Raw genomic sequence first — 21,297 nt, 5'->3', positions numbered from 1 at the left:
TCTCACAAGCTTGCAATATTTCGAATTTTGTTTCTTGACATCATTATCAGAAGATTGCATACTTCTCGTAATATGATAAAAGAAATATCACCTCTTTTCCTCATTATGAGTTTCCTCTTTAGTGTTGTAAAGACTCGTGTTCTTAAACGCTGTATTTCCTCATCAAGATTAATGTTAAAGGGTAAAGAGAAGTTTAGTTGAGTTTTCATGCATAGGTTTTCCATTGTTGCTGCAGAATCTTTGTTTAGCTGTCATTTGAATCATGAAAAAAAATTATAATACTGGTAACACTCAATACAGCCTGTTGCAAGTAATTACGATAACACCGAAATATGACAAGCCATCAATGCGTTGAATATTATTGCTTAACATTCACTCAATAACTTGTGTTTGTACCAAAATGATTAATCAGAAGCGACCATTGTTTGTTTTTCTCGCTCAGATTAAATAAGAAACCCTAATGTATACTCTCGACTTCTCAGTGTACTACTCATAACATCGACCAGCTCAACTGCTCCTTACCCTAGAGTTACTTGACCGCTCCGGAGAGAAGGCGAGGACTTTGTTCCTGCCCTCGCTCCTTGCTTACTTCCGAGTCACGTTGAGGGAATATTTATGGTGTGTAATTAGAGGGGCGGTGTGGGGAGTCAGGCAGGCAGATTAGTTGTATGAACACACCGACGGGGCACCATACACACACACACACACACACACACACACACACACACACACACACACACACACACACACACACACACACACACACACACACACACACACACACACACACACACACACAGTTTCTAATATCCTTAGGTTGATATTAACAACTTCTATAAATTACTGTTTGGAAATAGCGTAGCATATTCAGCTTGCTCTGTTCTACCCTTGAAACTTTCATATGTAAAAAGTATGTTTTTTTTTTTTTCTTTAATCCTTTCTTACATTGCCATCGCAGATTATAACCTTAATGTAGTAAATTCAGACAAGGAGACACACACTCACTGCTTGTATGTTCTCAGCAAATGCCACGACAAGTAAGGCTGATGGATCGGAAGGAGAGAAAGTCTAGATCGCGAAGGAAGAGGAGGGAAAGGTAAAGGCAGAGGGGCGTAGCGAGTGATGACGGCTTAACCTCGGAGAGAAATGAAGTGAAGGGAGATAGGATGGCACAGGTAGGAATTATAATGGGATTCTATTAGTGAGGGAAGGTCATGGCGCTGGTGGTGTGGAGAGGTAGGAGGGCTGAAGGGCGTGGCTGCTTAGTGAGAGGAGAGGATGACAGCTGAAGGACCAAGATTAATGTTTCTAGAGTAGCAATTAGTGATCACTGGATGGCATTCTCGCTTCTTACTCCTCTTCTCTCCCTCACTCCTTCACGCACCGCTGCACTGATTATCCCCGTGTACATTAGATTCAGGAACATGCAGACTTTTCCGGTCACCCATGAATTGCTCTACTTAGATATGGACTCATCATCATCCTATGTAACTGTGCACGGTCTCTCATCACCCGATAAGAGAAGGGCAAAATGAAAGCTTTTATCACCCTCGATCGTAGAAGCGTACCTGTAATATATATCTACAGGCTTTAGCAGGGTAAGGAGAAGCTACAAGTAAATGTCTATCCGTTGTAGAGGATATCACATTTCGTCTATAGAAGCACTTTGATTATACGCTCTGTTTGACGTCTGAAGAAGGTTGATTAAGAATATAGCAAGAACTTGATGTTAAAAGCTTCAGCATCCTATGTACTTTTGAATATATTAGATGTATGTTTTGAGAAGAAAAGACAACGTAGGACTCCTTCCTCCTCAGTTCTTCCCTTCTTTCCTCTTGCTTTTTCTTGTCCACTCCTTGCTGAAGATAACAACAACAACAACAGCTAATGACAATCCTTGCTTGCGGATACCAAAACCCCTACATAGATCAAATTATCACAGAAAAAAAATATTAGAGAACATACTATGAGAAAACCAAAGTTAGTATAGACTAAATATGTACTATAGTAATGTACTACAGTAACAAAGAAATCAAAGAATTATTGTTTGGAGAAATTGTAACTTTCTTTGCTTGTAATACGAAATGTCAATTGTCCAGCTGGTTCATCCCACGCACAAGAAGCCTGTTGTTGTCTCACCGGCTCCTTATAGCGAGGCTTGTGTCAAGGTGGCGCATGGTACCGAATGTACATTGATAATTTGCATAATAAGCATCCTGACTTGAGAAGCCATGCAATTAGGGTAAATCAGAGTTTGGTAGTATGGTGTAAACTCTTGTAAATATCACTGGTTGAATTCCAAATCTTATTTTGAAAACTTGGAAGGTAGGTTGAGAATTCGAGTAAGGTGCAGAGAGCTTCTTATTTTTATTTATTTATTTATTTATTTTTTTTTTTTCAATATAGAAACGTAAAAACATGATGAGAATCTGTGAGGAACCAATAGGTCTACCTTAATAGGGAGTTCTGAATGAAGATAAGACAAGTTTATTAGTGTGGATGATAAGTAGGTTTCATACAAAGTTTACCACGTGTAGGCCTGATGGCTTCTTTCAGCTTCCTTTTTTTATTTTACGTAAAAGAGGAAGGAGAAGCACTGTGTCAAACGTGGTGTGATCGTTGGCAATGTGTGCGCCCATCTTTGAACTTTATATGTAAAGTTGTCTAATCTTTCATAGATCTCGATGCACGGTGCTTTGATAATGTAATACAGAATTGTCTAGTGCAGTCATCGACTCAACAATGAAAACTTTTATGACTAAATTCATGACGCCTTGTAAGCATTTTTCTTTTTTTTCTCCTGGGGCAAAATGTTTATAATTAGGAGAAAAAAAATAACCAAACACTACCTTCAGGACAGACAGACTGCAGACATCCAGGGGCAGAGACGGTGGGAGGTGGAGCGTGACGCGAGTCAGGCTGGAGGTGAAGTGGCCTCGGGCGGGAGGGGGTGTGCCAGACGAGAGGCAGGACGGCGGCGGGCTTGGGGGCGGAGTGCTCACTCCCCTGACCGGTACTGGTCCGCTACTCCTGACCCTGTGACCTCTGACCTTCTGACCTTGACATATGTGACCTATAAAGCCTGTAATGAAGTTGGGTCTTGTATTTGCCTAGTACATTCTCTTTACGCGTGACTGAGAACGTGGTCTTTTTCTTAGAAAGGTTTTGTGCCCTTTTGACAGGAATTAAGTGTGTGCCTTGCACAGAATGGTGTATAAAGGTTTTGCATATAATACAGGCAGCTGGATATTAGGATGTAAAAAAAGGCCGAGGTTGGAAGAGGTACAGAAATTCACAAAAGACAGTTTGATCCTGCAGGCTAATCCAGTAACGAATTATATACAGTCCTCAACCTTGTGTGTGTGTGTGTGTGTGTGTGTGTGTGTGTGTGTGTGTGTGTGTGTGTGTGGGATAGAATCAGTATATTAGTATTCTTTTCTTCTTCTTTCCGGTGCATGCTGCATAGAAATGGTCATACAATGAAAGTAATAGTTAATATACAACCGAGTAGCGACAAAGTGCTTCATTGCCTACATCAGCTTAGTGAAGCTGTGGCTGAATGGATCGTTACGATACAAGACGTGAATATATCATTGGACTTAACAAGAATACTCTCACTTGTTACGTAGGAAATATTATAATGTACAAGAAATACATGGAAAGTTTATTATAATTGAGGGTGATTTTATTTATGCACATTATAGATATGAAACATGAAACTTGCATATTTACACTGAAGTGATTCGTCATCATGTAGTTTTCAGTGAAGAAGGACGGCCAGGAGCACAAAAGGGTTGAAAAGCCCAAACATTAGTGAAGGGAATCCCAATTTTCTGCTCTTCTTAAACAGTTAATTAGAAGAAAGTGAATGCATCGTCGTTTTTTTGTATATCCTCGTAATTTTGAAGTCGCCACGAGGTACGGAAATAAACGAAGGTCTGGCATGCAGTTTAGAAAAGCAACCCTCGACGTTATAATTACTCTGAGGAAGAACCACTGGGGGACCTTGTGACTCTATGGGAACAGGGGTGAGCCATTTTAATGCCGTTTCGTGAACAAAGAAAAGTTTTAATCACTGAAATTCTTGTGTATGTAATTCTATTCACCTGTCTGTGTTCAATAGAATATTTACACGTATCCTGAAAATATACAAACTTTTAAATCGACGTCTGATAATTTATTCTTGAATGTCATACCACACACTTCACTTAAAGGGGGAGTTGATGTAGTCACTCAAATCAGAAAATTCGGAAATATATTCTGCGATCTAATTACTAATGGAGCTATGAAGTAAACGATAAAGAATGAGAGTATAGTGATGGATTATTTTTGTCTTCAGTGACTTCATATTGTTTAGGTGTACACGTGTCCCTGCGAAGGGTGGCAAGAAGCGTTTTTTTTTTTTTTTTTTTTTTTTTTTAGCACTAAAAAAGATGAGAGAGTAAAAGAAGTGCAAGAAGAGCTACTCAAGGATACCCTATTAAGCACATGACCTTACTTGGCCACGCTGGAATGTAATGAGGAAGGAAATATCACGGTGAGAGGAAACCCGTTGTTAGCTTCTTATAACCGTAATCATTGCTCTCCTTCAAGGTAATGCTGACTCACAACAGCATGTCATTCAAATCTGAAGTGGAACATGATATAACAGCAGTCTCTCTCTCTCTCTCTCTCTCTCTCTCTCTCTCTCTCTCTCTCTCTCTCTCTCCAAAAAAGATGAAGCACCGCAGATAATTTATATACAATTGGAAGAATATTAACAGACTGTCACTTTACACGGCATAGAAATATATTTTCATGTTTAACATTTACTAGTTACTATTGCATGAAAGACAAACATTGGAGGCTGAAATTTGTAAATACAAAGCCATTTTCATAGCAGCAGCCTTGTCACTGAAACCTGCTAAAGTGTGGTGTGTTGCGAGGGGCAAGTGGTTCGGAACGTCAGCATCATGGTAACAGAAAAAAAAGACAGGCAGTGAATGGAAAACCAAACTGCTGCAGAAATAAGAATGACCTCGCCTCTCCGGGGGTGACGCCACTAGCGGCCCCAGAAGCAAGGTCAAGAGTATCCTGAACCCTGTCGAGGAGCTACCCGCCGCGCCGTCCGCCGCGCCCGACCCACGCTGAGGTCCAGAATGGCCCAAATGCTTCAGCCTACTCCTCACTTGCTCTGAGATGATTGAGGCTGAGGCCAGAGACAAAGACGAGATTAAACATGAAACATAGACATTCACAATTTTTTTTCTGAAAATTTCCATCCATGTTTAAGTGTGATGCACAGATTCCGCCCAAGATGAGGCTATACGGCCGGCAGCCGATGAGCGAACCTTTCTTTCCTATGGCTGGGATGTAATGGGCAGAGCTGCGCCAGGCAAGGCAGGTGCGTGGCAGTTCATTATCACGCTGCCTCCCGCTCCCTCAAGTGTGCTCTGTTCGTGTTCATCATTGTCAGATGTAACGGCGATACTATCATGCAGTAATTTGGCTTAACAAAGTAATTCATGCAGAAAATCGTTGCTAGCATTGCATTTCGAGGCGTTGTCCGAAACTAAATAAAAACGAGCGAAGGGAAATGAAAGCTGGAGACTGGAATGGAATTGAAGTTACCAGACATTACCATACCGCGCTGCTCTGACTGTTTGGTGAGGGATGTAATGAGGCTCATACAAGTGTCTCGACGCGTGAATAATTGTTGTAAATGACAAAAGAGAATACTCAGAACAAAAGAAAGCCTGCGAAAAGAAAAATACCGTGAGGTGTGGCTGAGTCTGGCCGCGCGGTGTCGAGGCGGGATGGCCGACTGGCTCGGCTCTGAGCTGAGCAGTAGAAGTTGTGGAGACTCAGTGGTGAGCACAGGTGCCATTGTGGCTTTGTGTCGGTGCTATTATAGTGGCCCTGCCCTCGCCGCCGCCGGGAGCAGACTGGAAATAGTAGTGTTGTGTCTTGTGCAAAGAGGAATCGGGGTGACTGGAGTATTACCTGTACTCGTGCGACCATTATAATCGTGTGGGCACAGAGATGCTGGGGCGTGCTGGTGCAGGGCTTGGGCTCCTGCAGTGTGTGCCGCCCTGCTGCCCCGACCCCGCCAGGCCTTGCTGACCCGCCCTCACAAACACCCCTTCCCTTCCAGCACGAGAGCCGCGTACTCTCTCCTGCTGTAGTGTTAGTGCTTGTGTGTGATAACAGTGGTGCTGGGTGACTGGATCCGTCGCCCTGTGACAGTGGTAGGACATCCCCAGACTTGAGGTCGATGCTACTGCCAGCATGTTTGGGAGCCTTGTACAGAAGCTTCAATCGCTGAGCCCTCTGGCCAGCCCTACCACCTCCCCATCCACCAGTCCCAAGATTCGTAGGAAATTAGGTTTTGGCAAATCGCGCAAAAGGAAGGATTCTGGATTTTCACGGGAAGACTTGAGGGAAGTACAAAGTGAACCGGAGCTCGAGTATGACGCACCAAGCAAAGACCGCCGCAAGATCAGTGCTCCCCCGCACACTGGCGGTGGGAGCAAGAAGAGTGGGCGGGTTAGAACGTGTGTGGACGAACCCTATCCTGCCCACCAGGACCTGGAGAATATATACGATGTACCCGCCAGACTAAGGAGGAAAGTGGACACCCCGACACCCGCCAACCGGCGCGTGGAGGGCTCCCGCACCGTGGGCAGAATGGAGGGACTCAAGCAGGTAAGACTACATTGTGGGCAAGACCGGACCGCTGCGGGCAATGGGGCAGGTGGGAGATGTCACTGGTGAGGTAAAGGCCGACACCTGTCACTTGTAATGGCCACGTGCCCAAGGACAAAATAACACGGGTGTCAACGTCACCTGACGTCTCTCGGTGGCAAACGCGGAGGACAGTGACGGTGACCAGTACATGTGATACTGGGATGCTGAGTTTTTGCCTGAGGGTGCGCGTAACGCAGCGGGCCTGCCATTACACGCACTCACCGCCTAACCCAGATATCAATCACAATGAATGACTGAAGCCTTTGCATTAGCATTTTAATAATTGACCATTTATTGCCCATAAAGTGTGTAGATTTAGCGGATTTTCTGTGTTATTACGTGTGTTTGCGCTCGTTATCAAATATCATAAATGTAATATTTCGTGCACACACACACACACACACACACACACACACACACACGCACAAAGCAATGGTTTCATCAAGAGCGTTGCTTGGCGCAGATGTGAGTCACCTTCCCAACGCCAACATCAGTGTCACGGCCGTCGTTCCCTCCACCCTCTCTCCCCTTTCTCCCTCCCCCTGCCCCTCTCTCTCTCTCACTCACTCTCACTGCCATCCCTGCTTCCCCACTTTCGCTACTTTATATTACCGCTTGAGAACGTTGCTTCATGCCAACAAGGCCTCGCTTCTGGCGCTGCACCCACAGTACCAAGGTCATTGATACGCTATAGTTTCACCTGAGAACAGAATGCAGACATGAGATCCTGTAGCACTTTTTCACGGGCGTCATTACAGGTGATACTGCCTTTTTATCAAAAGACGATTACTTCTTTAAATTATTTACACTGTAGGCGACTCAGTGGTTTGCTTCAAGGGAGGCTGGCAGGAAGAAATATTATGTCTGATGTAACTTTTGCTTTGATGCAATACTGCATGTTATCTCTATCTTTGTTATTTCTGAAGACTGAAAGCGCATATTTCAAAGATGTCTTAGTTAATGTAATATCTTATAGATCCATTAATTCATACATTTATTCTATTTATATATTCATTCATTTATGTTCATATAAAAACATGTCCATGATTAGAGATTTTTTATTCACCCGTCATTGTGGCAAAAAAAATACTGAAGGCAGCGCAAGTCTCATCACCGCATCACACCAAAGCCGCCGCGTCATCACACCAACACGGCCACTGCAAATGATACTCCAGGAGAGGAGCCTCAGAAGAGCTTGGTCACGGTAGACGCGACGGGGAGCTCAGCGTGATACTGATCCTCCATTCCAAGGCAGCGACCCCAGCCAGGGCCACGACTCTCCTGGGCACAGCCACGCCGTCTGCTTATTCTGATACTCTCTCTCTCTCTCTCTCTCTCTCTCTCTCTCTCTCTCTCTCGGCTGCGTTGTTTGATTCAAAGGACGGGCATTGCCTCTGCTCCGGATTTTCTCTTCATTTCACCTCCTTTCATTCTATTTCAGGAATGAAACACAATGCAGAAGGTCATGTATTGTGTGATGGTTGTTGAGATGGAATGCTCGTAGTGTCATCTCATGTTTTCCTAGACTCATGTACCCGTGTGTCGTGCGGGGTGACGCCTCAAGGTTGCCAGTGACTAGGAGTATCAGTATATAGCACAAGGGGATGACCAGTAACAGGCTGGGGGCAGGTTGGAATCAGGTTTGCGTGAACAATAACGACGCAATGGGGTTGGCTGCATCTGGCTGCCCGTAACCACAACTCCACACAACTTCCTCAGCCGCACACGTCAACACCGCTATCCAATACTCCATATTACTAACTCTAGACCATTTCTGGTACTTGAAGACACGTGAGCATGGTAGTACAGACAATGAATTATGCTGTCACCCACTGCTCGGTTGACTTTCATATTCCTGGTACATTTGTAAAAAAAAATTGTAGTAAACTATCAATTAATATGTAAGATACTTGATTATATAGTTAAGAAAAATTTGTGACATGGTTTTTGATAGGAACACAAGATGAAGTTGCAGTATCTTTTCTCATAGCCAAGTCAAGCAGTGGCCAAGAGCATCGATAGAGTGAGTGTTACCATGTTCGTGTTTCCTCAAGTGGCAAAATTACAGGGCCAGCGTCGGTAACACCAAGTCATAACACTGTACACTTTATACCTTGATCACGCTTATGTTATCGCCACATGTGTCCTTCACCTCACCTCTGCCTTAACCACACACCTCATCTCGGACTACACTCCTTTATAACACTCCTTCGCGCCTCTTGTGCATCATTTAGTTCACTCGCGTTCTCTTTCATGACTTGCAGGTGCTGGGAGGCAGTTTTTTTTGCACCACCATCGTCTAGATTTGTATTAAGATTTGTTTCTATCTTCTGTTAGTTCATAGCTGCTAAATCATTACAGCAGAATAAAAACAAAGACAGGTAGACAGGAAAATTGATAATTAAATGTTCAGATGGACAGATAGATAGATATATAGAGTGGGTAAAGGTAGGAGGCGGCGCTCACTGACCCTCTCTCACTACCGTGCCGGGGAAGATGAAAGCCAATGGATAAGGTGTGCCAGCGACGGTGTTTTGTCCTTAAATGGCATCAAGGGTGAGGGCAAGAGATGCAGCCTCCTGGTGGTGATGGTGGTGGTAGTTCTTTGTTGTTCCTTTGTCTCCCCTAGTCTTGTGTTATTATGCAGCTCATTCCCTGAAGATTTGTGTTGAGTAGATAATGTAGCACTTGCGACTTATGATTACTTTTATTAATACAAACAATTCTCAAACTACTATCCCAATCTGTTTTATGTTCTGTTATATTTCTGACAACTTCCAACTTACATAATGCCAACTAACGTCTCTGCAGTCAGTCATCTAAGTTACTGGTAGTGGCTGCTGATCACCTGCGGGGGAGACTGGCCGGTATGAGGCTTAACCAGGCTTCCTTTATAGTCTCCACAAGGCCTAGTAATCAAGAGAAGATACACCTTTTTTGTATAACAGCACGTGACTCAATGGCTGCGGTTTATGGCGGTGTGGTAGAGATAGTGGGGGTTAAGAAGGTGTGGAGTGGGGGAATAGGGAGCAGGGAACGGTTGAGGTAGTGAGGGAGACGGTGCACAGGGTAGTGGACAGTGACCAAAGGAGGGGAGTAGTGGGAATGTGGTGGAGGAGAGGAGGGGATGCATCAGCCTTGCCACTGAAATGCTCCTCCTTTGTCTCGAGTTTCTTTTATTCTTTCTTTTCCTCGTCGGATGGTTTTCGTGTCAAGTTCTGATTGAGTAATTTAACTGAATTGCTGAGGGAAAAACATGGACATTCCTTCTTCCTCATTTATGGAACTAAGATTGTCCAGCTTGTGTTTGCCTCTGCTCAAAAATGACTTGGGTGTTGGTTTTCTTCTCTATTGTCATGTGTAAGCTGTTGCGTAAAAGTAGTTGTTTTTGTTGTTAGCGAGGAGAATAGTGAGTCATCAGAGGATATATATTTGGATGAGTGGATGGAGTGTGTTTTGAAATTACCCGTGTTTTTTTTCCCCTCAATGTGTAACTACTATAGTAAACATGAATTTTGTCATTGGCTGTCTAGACTATAACAAACTCATCTCACCACAACCACCTCACCACATCACCACTTCACTGCATCACCACTTGGCCGCATCATCACCACCTCACCGCATCATCACCACCCCACCTCATCACCACCTCACCACACTATGATCAGCTCACCGCATCAAGACCGCTCTGCCACATCCTGATCGACGCGTGATAATGACACTGAACTCGTGGTCATCATATACCTGCGTTCGTCTCACAGATCATTTCCAGTTGTTCGTGTCTAGGCGGGTATAGCGTGCCCGAGCGACTTCAGCATGCACAGGTGAGAAGACTCGTTTGATGCGCCGCGGTCACTGCCTCATTGCAGGAATGAATTGTTTTTCAAGATGTGTATATATATATATATATATATATATATATATATATATATATATATATATATATATATATATATATATATATATAGAGAGAGAGAGAGAGAGAGAGAGAGAGAGAGAGAGAGAGAGAGAGAGAGAGAGAGAGAAGAGAACCAAGGCACCTGAAACTAGATTACAACTAAATTATAGCCTTTTTCATTTCGATAAACAACAATTAAGCAAGTTTCTTTTAGTTTTCCAAAAGAAACTGCATTCAAAATTGCTCTTAATTTCACCTTTACGGACTGGACGTGTGTAGTGTATCACTGAACTTTCCGGGTTCGTGACTGTACCGTGGACTGGCCGGGCAGGCACCACTATCAACATCACCAGTCCTCAGCGTCCCATCTCGCCAGCGTGTGTGTGGGCGGCGGCGAGGGTCTGGCCGGGACAACACTCCAGACCGGTCGTGCGGGATGTGAGGAGTGTGGTCTAATTCATCAGGGGGAGACATGGGCTGGGAGGGGAGGCAAGGCGAGGGGGGAGGCGTGTGGGGCAGGACGGTTCATTGACTCAGTTTTTTGTCGAGGTGATTGATCAGTCAACAATACCTAAGTTCTTGCTTTTGTGTTGTTGTTTTTTTTCATGTAGTGTTGCTGAGTAATTAGGAGTTACACATGGCTCTGTCACGAGTAATGCGGAAGAAATATATGTATATACTAATTCACACACACACACACACACACACACACACACACACACACACACACACACACACACACACACACACACACACACACACACACACACACTTCTTTTCTCTCTCAGTTCCCTGTTTTACTGAAATAAATAAACAAATAAACTGCGCCACCAGCCATTGTCAAGATCGTGGGAGTGAAAGCTCTGTGGCGACCCACGCTGAGCTGACCGCATCCGCACTGCACTTGGAAGAACGTGTGAACCGCAAGTGGTCAGCAGCAGACTGGGAGACAGAGATGGGAGAATTAGAGCATGAGTGTGTGATGCAAGAACATTTAGTGAGGTGCGCATCTTCTTGTTCGTTTTCTTATTCATCCCCCTTTCATCATTTTGTCCTTTACGTCCTCCCTTCTTTTCTCTTTCGTTATTTCCCTACTTTGTTCCTTATTCCTCTCCATTCTTCCCTTTTTTTCTTCATCATGCTTTCCTTCATATTTTCTTATTCCTTCCTCTTTCATTTTTCTTTCCTTCTATATCTCCATCACCTTGATTCTGATTCGTCTCTTCCTTCTGTTCTTCCTTTTCTCCTGCGTTCCCTCGTCTTCCTCCTCCCTTAGCGTGTGAGCATGGTGGTCAAACTTCCTGCACTGGGGAAAGCTGACACCATCCTGGAGTAGAGTAGATGTAAACAATGCGATATAGGAGCTGTAGCGGGAGCAGGTAATTGAACACCTGCTCACTCTTACGCTCGTACTGGTCACGACTGGCACGGGGCGAAGGAAACCAAGCCTTGGGAGAGAAGTAAAGTTGATTCTTCTTAAAACATCCACTTTTCCATATTGATAGATGAGAGTATAAATATTCCAGCATCGTATACTTAGAGAAGGTGTAAGTGAGGAGAGGGTAAAGAAAACAAACTCTTAGCAATGTTAATATCATGAAGAAGAGGCTGAATATTTTGGTTCTCAACTGAAGGTTAGATTGGTCACACAGCCGCGTACGGAGGTGCGTGAGGAACACCTGCAAATTGGGAGATGGCCGTGAAGAGACGTTTTTGGAGAAGAGCTCGAGGAGGGATCAAACGTGTCTTTATCTGACTCTCTCTCTCTCTCTCTCTCTCTCTCTCTCTCTCTCTCTCTCTCTCTCTCTCTCTCTCTCTCTGTGTGTGTGTGTGTGTTCTGTGTTTGTGAAACTAAAGAAACCGTGGAAATTATGTAAATATCGAGATGTCTATAGACCCTATACTGTATACGCCATGTTTCCAAGGCCACAGTTATATAGCAGTGGTTGAATGGTTGTGTATGTATGAATGCTTGAATGGACAGCGGTCAGGAGGAGGACGAAAAGGTAGAGTTACACCTCACCAAACGGGATTCTTAAAAAAAAAATATATAATGTGTAATAAAATGTCGTGTGTGTGTGTGTGTGTGTGTGTGTGTGTGTGTGACAATGTACAGGGTGTGGCTCCCACGGTGTGACTGTGATTGGGTTACAGGAGAGTGTTGTGATGTGTGAAGGGACTTGCGGCGTGGCGGCCAGAGCTGAGGCGAGGGGAGAAACTGGCCCCTGAGGCACGCCCCTTTCCGGAACAGGATTGACCCACTGCCATTAAGGTCCCCGGGAGCGTGAGGCCTCAGGAAACACTGTTGACTCTGCAAACTCGACCTAATTAACTTGCAGGAGAGATTTAGCGATGTGCGTAGTACAAGAAAAATAGTTACCTATACCTATGTGCAAAACTGTCCCTAAGTACTAAAGCAACTTAAATATAGGCAACATAAGTCAGCCGTGCCTTAGCCGTTTTACAAATGATGACAATATGTTCCATTTCTGTCGAGTCTCTTAATGACTAAAAATAAAACTGCACGTATTAAATTATTTATACTTACCCGATTATTCTTTTGCAGTTAGTGTCATGTTTTAGAATCATACTCCAAACTTGCATTAGAGCTGAAGCCATAGTAACAGGATTTAATCAGACTGGTGTATATAACGGATTTGCATTCTTTCCGGAAGGATTACGACAGTGGGTGTCAACGGCCGCTCACGTAACATTATGAGCACCGGACTCGATATTAGCTTGGAGTGAAAACACGTCCAGGGATTGCATCGCCAGCAGGCCAGGAGGTCATGGATCACGGAATGCAAGGGAGCCACCAGGAAGCTGTCTTGGAGTGAGACGGAGCAGGGGAGTTGACGAGCCTGGAGGCACGTCTCGGGGAGGATCTGACTGGGTTTGTAGGCCGCCAGGTAAGAGTCACGAGGGGTCAGGTGTGCGGGGGCGGCCTGGAGTTGGCTGTGCGTGGAGGGATGCAGATTCCGTTGGTGGGGTGGACTAATTATAATGTTTGCTTTATACATCAAGCCAACGCAGTATGGAGAGCAGTTGTTCCTGGGAGCTGAACCAGTAACCTGTAACTGCAGTTTTGTTTGCTGAGGCTGCCACGCCTGTCTGAACTCTCAGGCCACTGTCTGGGCTGGCGAGTCAAGCAAGTTATCCATTGCCAGAATCTGCCACTATGATTAACATAAACTTGTATATTTAAGTCTACTTTGTAGGCTTCCAGAATTCATCGTTGCCATTCATGTTTTTCTCTTCCAGCTTAGTAGTAAACTGCATGCATAACCGTTACAGGCATCGTAACTTTACCGCAGTGATGAGTTGCTTTTAGGGTCTTGTGTCACTGCTCAGATAATATATTTGCATAGTTGTTTACGCACGTCTGTGGTCCCATTATCGTGATGGGTGGAGGAGAGAGGGAGAGCGGGAGGATGGGATAGACACGTGCTGAGACTAAAGATAAAAGGAACCACGTCATTCCTTCAGGCACTACTTTGAAAAAAAATAATAATGTATTATCTGAATTAATAATTTGAGTGATGATAATGATGTTGCTAATTATAATAGAAATAAGAATGCGATGATGGTGAAGGCAGTAATAATAATAGTAATGAACAGGTGTTATTTATTAGCATGTGGAGAACAATAGCAACAACAAAACAACTAGCACAGCAACCACATAATGTCCTTACCATACTATACAAAGAAGAAAGAAAAACACATCCAAAGAACAACAAACATATTATTGAACTTTGAAAACGGGAAACTGATAAATAAAAGAAAACAAGAAAATAGATGGAAGGAAGATCATAAATAAGGAAGGAAGTCCACTAAAAGCATCAGTATATCACTGAGAGAGGACGGAGAACAGGAGAGGGAAAAGGAGGAGGAGGAGGAGGAGAAGCAAGAAGAATAGAAGAAAGAGGAGAAAGAGTAGGAGAGACAATACAAAGAAGAGAAGGAGAGTCAAGGAAAGAAAGAGAACAAGGAGGAGAAGGAAGAGGAGTGCGAAAAGTAAGAAAAAGGATGAGAAGGAGGAGAAGAAGGAGTAGGGGAGGCAAAATAAAGAAGAGAAGGAGGAGGAGGAGGAGAAGGAAGAGGAGGAGGAGATCGTCAGGTGTGGCAGTGAGGGAGAGGGTGAAGGTCAATGGTATATCAGTGGAAGCCTTAGAGGTGTGTCGCACAAGCCAGACTCACCTGTTGTTCCCCACTCATTCCTCGCCCTTCACTCCTCTCCTTTGCAACCCTCCTTCCTTCCCTCTTCCATCTCTTCATCCCTAGCACTCCTCTTATATCTCCCCTCCCCTGTTCTCCTTTGTAACTCTCCTGCCTCCATCCTCCTCCTCCCTCTCCTACTCTTCCTTCTCCTTCTCTCCTTTGTTCCCTATCTTCCTATATCCCTTCTCTTCTCTTTTATTCTCTTATCTCATTATCTTTTCTCTCTCTCTTCTCTTCTCTTCTCTCTCTCTCTCTCTCTCTCTCTCTCTCTCTCTCTCTCTCTCTCTCTCTCTCTCTCTCTCTCTCTCTCTCTCTCTCTCTCTCTCTCTCTCTCTCTCTCTCTCTCTCTCTACTTTTCTTTCTCCATCCTTCCTCCTTCTATATCTTTTTATTCATCTCTTCACTTTCCTCCCTTTTTTTCCACCTCCATCCTCCTCTCTTCTTTCTTCCTTTGCAACACACCCTCTTCCGTTCCTCTCCTTATATTTTCTATTCCTTATGCATCCAGTCCTCCCTCTCCATATACCTCCATCTTCCTCTCCCTCTCTCCTGTGTGTCTCTCGCTCGCTCTCACCTCACTCTCCCCTGTCCTTCACCTTCGCACATGACCGGCCTACAGACGCACCACCTCCGGCAGCAGAACTCCGCGGTAAAAACAAGCTGACGAAGCAAGATCAGATGCCACGGTGACAACAGGGACTGCAGTTTGCATGCTAATATTGGTCTCAGGGGGAACGACGCTCATTTGTGTGAATTTATCGACAAGCGCACCGGCAACAATTGTGAAAGCATAGACAGGAATGACGACAACAGCTTCGGTGAGAACGACGGTTTCAAAAGCAGTAACAATGACAGTACGGTGTCTCTATCATCGTGAAAACAGCAGCAAACTATAGGAAGGAAAACGACACTACACTAACACGACTATCATCACCACCACAACGTCTTTCTTTATTTTTTTATGGAATAGGGAAGCTGGCCAAGAGCAGCAAAAATAAAAGCAAAAAGACCCACTTGATTGCCAGTTCCCTAAAAGATTAAGAGAACTAGTGAAAAATCTGGGACAAACGTCTTGAAAGTTACAACAAAAAAGGAGAAATAGTAACAGAAATAGCAACAAACAACAACAACAACAACAACAACAACACGGAAGACCTCCATGACACTAAGAGGACAAACGTGTACTACAACAAACACAATCCAACAAGTACAGCGTGGATGGAAGGCAACGCTTGGAAATGCAGTTAATGACGACAAGGAGCGCGCCATACGCAGCACCGGGACGCGACGAGAGGAAGGAACAACAAAAGGACAATAGGAAGCCCTTCAGTGAACAATTCGAAGCCTGGGAATGAATGGAACACCGCCGCCATCACCACCACCACCACCACCACCAGTCTCATATCGTCTGTGTCTGGTAATCCTTTCTCCCCTCTCTCTCTCTCTCTCTCTCTCTCTCTCTCTCTCTCTCTCTCTCTCTCTCTCTCTCTCTCTCTCTCTAATCCCCAGTACCCTTCACAGCCGCCAGTAGCTTTATTTCTTCTCCCTCGCCCTGCCAGCCCCCAACGCATGGATCATGAGTGCACCGCTGATCAGCACCAACATCTATACTGCTTCTTTGTGCCCTCCACCCACCCGCCTCACGTGTCTCTCCGTTAGCGGTAGCGAATCAGCTAATGATGTTATAGACTCGTACCCCAGCATGTGGAATTTCCGTCCATCTTAATCAGCGTCTATCTGGCTGGCTGCATTGGGTGCTCGGATGCCCGGTTCCCTGATGTTTCTCGGGTGAACGCTTCCAGACTCGACTCCCTGCCGTAAAAAGGGAATTAAATTGCTCTTTGTACTCAACACTCAGCTTGTGAGGCTTCTACTACATGCGGCATCACTACGCTCGCCAAGGAGGGACCCAATTGGCGTTCCTGGAAGCGATTATCGGCGATTGGGTTGAGCATAATACTTGGGCTGGGCTAATGAACGCGCGTAATGTTCGGGCACGGCAGCCTGTGATGTGTGGTGGCGAGCCAGCCGTTCAATCCTGTCCTATTGATGACGCTCACCTTATTAAGTTCCCCGCGTCGGTGTTGTGATTATTCCGATCATGGATGGGTCTGTCTGAGCTCCCACGTCGCCGACCGTCTCTGTGTGTGTGTGTGTGTGTGTGTGTGTGGTGGTTCAAGAGACAATAGGCATAAATCTTTTCCCCTTAAACCAGGGGCAGGCAACCATTTTAGAGTGAGTGCCAGATGAGACTCTTGGAAGGAGGTCGCGGGCCGGAGTGAAAAACGAAATCTCAGAAATACTATATTTTGTATAATACATTGATTACGTGAAAAAAATTGTACAAAAATTGCATTGAACACTCTACAAATCAATGAGACTGCTGGTGCTGTTTGCCATGAAGAAGCATTTCCATGTCTGGCTTGACATGTAAAGTAATTCAATAGTATAATTTATTCATTTAAAAACTTAAAATTTATTAGAGTTTCTTCTCTACTTTTAGTGGGAGGTCCGCGGGCCGGATTGCATTAATAAAGCCTAGCAGGGTGGCGGGCCGGACGCTAAGCCTTCGCGGGCCGGATGTGGCCCACGGGCCGGAGGTTGCCCGCCCCTGCCTTAAACTTTCCATCAACGGTATATGTACAGTTTGTGTTCTTTTTATACCTATAATATAAAATTCTTTAAACTACTTGTTGAGAAAAAAATTTATGCTTAGAAATCCCGATAACTTTCACTAGAGCTTATGCCAAGTAATCAAGGTAAGCCGCCGGATCGTTTGACAATAGTGCCAGGTGACTCCCGCCTTTCCTTTCTCCATCTCTTTTTGCCTTCCTCCTCACAAATTATGTCACATCACTTAAGTTTTCCGTCACGGCGCGAGAAAGTGACGATAATAGCATTATAATGACGCCACTTGTTGCCTCACGTCTGCTCACACACACACACACACACACACACACACACACACACACGCGTAGTGTAGTGGTTAGCACGCTCGACTCACAATCGAGAGGGCTCGGGTTCGAGGCCCGGAAAGCGGCGAGGCAAATGGGCAAGCCTCTTAATGTGTAGCCTCTGTTCATCTAGCAGTAAATAGGTACGGGATGTAACTCGAGGGGTTGTGGCTTCGCTTTCCCGGTGTGTGAAGTGTGGTGTGGTCTCAGTCCTACCCGAAGATCGGTCACTACGAGCTCTGAGCTCTCTCTGTAGGAAAAAGGCTGGCTGGGTGACCAGCAGACGACCGTGGTGAATAACACACAACTTCCTATGACTTAACATCATTAGGAGGGAGGTTTCAAGACATTTATCCCTTTTTTCGGCTAACTCTCGAACCTGCAAGGAAACTGGCAACTAAGTGGCCCTTTTTTTTTTTTTTTTTTTTCGTTGCCTTTGGCCAGCTTTTCCCCTCTTACACACACACACACACACACACACACACACACACACACACACACACACACACACACACACACACACACACACACACACACACACACACACACACACACACACACACACACACACACACACACTACACACACACACACACTACTACTACTACTACTACTACTACTACTACTACTACTACTACTACTACTACTACTACTACTACTACTACTACCACCGTGGGTAACCTCAATATTACTAGTAAACTATTAGAAAACCACCAAGAATCTGCATGACCGTCTTCTCACAGTCGCTCGCTTCAGTTTCTCCACAACAATTCTAAAATCGCTTCAAGACTTCAAATCCCTTTTCCGACACACTTGACTTTCTATATTTTTTTCCTTCCTACGATGTGGTATAGTATTGCTTTGATGGGTCACTAGAAGAAGTCAGTCCTTGCTCTTACTCACCCACATCACCAGGCACGATATAAATTATTCATTTCATTCATCCTTTTTCGTTTTGCTAGCTAACCAACAAAACCATTTCACCCTTAATTTGATTCTGCAGTCAACTTTAGCAACTCCTTTTCGTTTAAGAGAGTATCATAAACTGACACTGAAAAAGCATTACGGCCATTTCCACGATCAAACAAAATGCACTTCTCTGTTGGTAAGCTCCCGAGCACATACGAGGAGCATTTTTCAAGAGATAGTTTACCAAGAAACCGTGGAAGTGACCCAAGAACTGGTGTTATAAAAGCAAACAGACAGAACTGAGTAATACTGGTTGGGCCCGTGGACGATTACGTAAAGATCATACAAACTTCACTCACTCCCACCTCAGGATTCGCTCTCCCCTGATCTCTCTGTTTGACTTGTACTAACCCACTCCCTGCCCACAACAGCTTCCTCTTATGCACTATATCATCTTTAACGATCAACGATATCTTGATTTTCTCTTCTGACCTCACCTTGACTTACATTAGCTTCTTCTCTGTCCACCTTATCCTCTCTTATGTTCCCTATATATTATATTTCTAACGTTTTCTTTATTTACATTAGCCAATTATTAAGTGCATTAGCTCCTCTTCTGTCCATCATATCCTCTCCTATGCTAATCTCTATACTGTGCTTCCTGAGTGCTATGTAGTCGACTTTTAAACCTTCTTTATTTCTACTAGTCAATTATCAAGCAATCCTCTTTTCAAATCGCACTACAAGCCTCTGAATTAGTGTTAAATTTTTCTCCCAACAAAAATTATCCAGGAAATTGACTGTTTGACTCACCCGCGCCTGCTACTCACTGCCGACTCATTCTTTGGTATTACTGGATTGCAAGATGATAAAATTACGGATTTCAAGTAATTTAGATTGTGTGTTGTGCAAAAAGACCTTTGAACCTTCACATCTTTATATAGAAGGAGGTAGAATTTATGTAACTCTCTCTCTCTCTCTCTCTGGTAAGATAATGTACTTCGCATCGGTTGGGATAGGAAAAATATACTCTGGTGGGTTTGTAGAAGAGGATGTGTCGTCCAGTGGTGGCATGACTTGGCTAGAGAGAGACAGACGGGAGAAGGGAGAGAGAGACAAATGAGCGCCACTCCAAGTCCCTGACCTCTGAAAAGTTTAGAAGAAAAATCACAAGTCTTTTGCATGTTTGGTGGGTCTTGCAAAACGCTCTGAAAATGTGCTTAAACTTTTCTTTTTCTTTTCACGGGTTAAAGAGAAGAGGCGAGGGAGAGGTAAGTAAAAGGAAGGGAAAGGAAGGGTCTTTGTTGATGCCTCCTGCCTCTCCCACCCACTGCACTGAAGAGGCTAAGTTTCCTCTTTATTTTGACCCCTTGTTGATTTAGTGTCGAGGAAGGATTTTGTGATGAAAGAGGTAGAAGGACTGGTGATCCTGGTGGTGGTGGTGATGATGATGATGGTGGAGGGAGAAAGACCGACTAAAAGAAGAAAGAAACAAATAATCGTGGAAGAAAGAAGTAAATGTGGTTAAAAGGAAGTAAGGAGTGAAGTGGACTTAACTTGATTGTGAAAATAAAGACGTAGGAAGAAGGAAAAGACAAAACACTTTAATAAACAAAAGGAAAGTGTAGAAAACTGGATAAAAAAAAAATAAATAAGATATGAAATAAGATAGAAAAAAAAAACATAACAAAGGTAAATAAAATGATGCACATGACAAGAATAAAAAAAGATGAACAAACACAATACCAAGAATACGAATAGAAGGAAAAAAAAAATTTGTATAACCCAATATTATGACAACACCAATACTATGATCATTGCCTCCTACTCGCACTGCTGCCTCGCGTGCATCACTATTCTGGCCCCGTCGGTAGGAACATAAAGACACAAGACGTTACTCAGTCCAGAGCTACAACGCCCCCTGGTGGTGCTTGTCCATTAACCAGCCCGTTAGCCGATTGCCTCGTCCTGAGCACATTGATTCCTGCCACTTCATTCGAGGCATTTTGTAATTCTTCAACAGTTAGTTTCCTCTTCAGGAGTGTTTGTTTGATTGTTTGTGTGTGTGTGTGTGTGTGTGTGTGTGTGTGTGTGTGTGTGTGTGTGTGTGTGTTTATCTGTGTGTGAATTGGGAGGAGGCGTTGTGTGCTTATTTGTTTGTTTGTTTGTTTGTGTGTGTGTGTGTGTGTGTGTGTGTGTGTGTGTTGTAAATCTTCATAACACAAGTGTATTTCGAGTCGATATTTGTGTATTTCGCTTTATTTGTTATCTTTTCATTTTTTTTTTAAAGAGATTTTTTTCAAAGTAGTACAAAAATTAAAGTATTTTCTTTCAAACTTAGTATACTTCTTCACTGCTACGTGTTTATTCTTACCTTTTTAGTGAACCATTGTCCGGTCTGTAACTCATGCCTTCCTTCTCATTAGGCAATAGTTAGCTAATCGGCTATTTTTTTCCAACACTGCCTGCGTGCATGTTGTAATCTGTAGAGGTATTAGAGTCTTGCCTTTCCTTCATAGGAAAGTGACTATAAAAAGCTGTAAACCTGCAATTGTTACTAGTAAGAGGAAAACAAATTTCTTATCATGACAA

The 21,297-nt window shown here is 44.0% G+C and overlaps 1 protein-coding gene across 2 annotated transcripts in view; it reads left to right on the top strand.

Moving 5' to 3' along the window:
* LOC123504617 overlaps positions 1-21,297 on the top strand; it is a 518,452-nt gene that overhangs the window by 161,157 nt on the left and 335,998 nt on the right. Inside the window, exon 1 of one of the 2 annotated variants that reach the window (XM_045255284.1) lies at positions 5,817-6,684. The exons of the other annotated variant lie outside the window; for it this stretch is intronic. Coding sequence (XP_045111219.1) covers positions 6,268-6,684 — 417 coding nt within the window. The 5' untranslated portion in view covers positions 5,817-6,267. Of the gene's footprint in view, positions 1-5,816; positions 6,685-21,297 lie in introns of those variants that run through there. 2 annotated transcript variants of the gene reach the window in all.

The sequence above is a fragment of the Portunus trituberculatus genome, chromosome 16 (genome assembly GCF_017591435.1).
Source record: "Portunus trituberculatus isolate SZX2019 chromosome 16, ASM1759143v1, whole genome shotgun sequence".
In the NCBI taxonomy this organism is placed as follows: Eukaryota; Metazoa; Arthropoda; class Malacostraca; order Decapoda; family Portunidae; genus Portunus; species Portunus trituberculatus.
The sequence above is the reverse complement of the archived record's forward strand: the minus strand, read 5'-3'. Positions and strand labels throughout refer to the sequence as shown.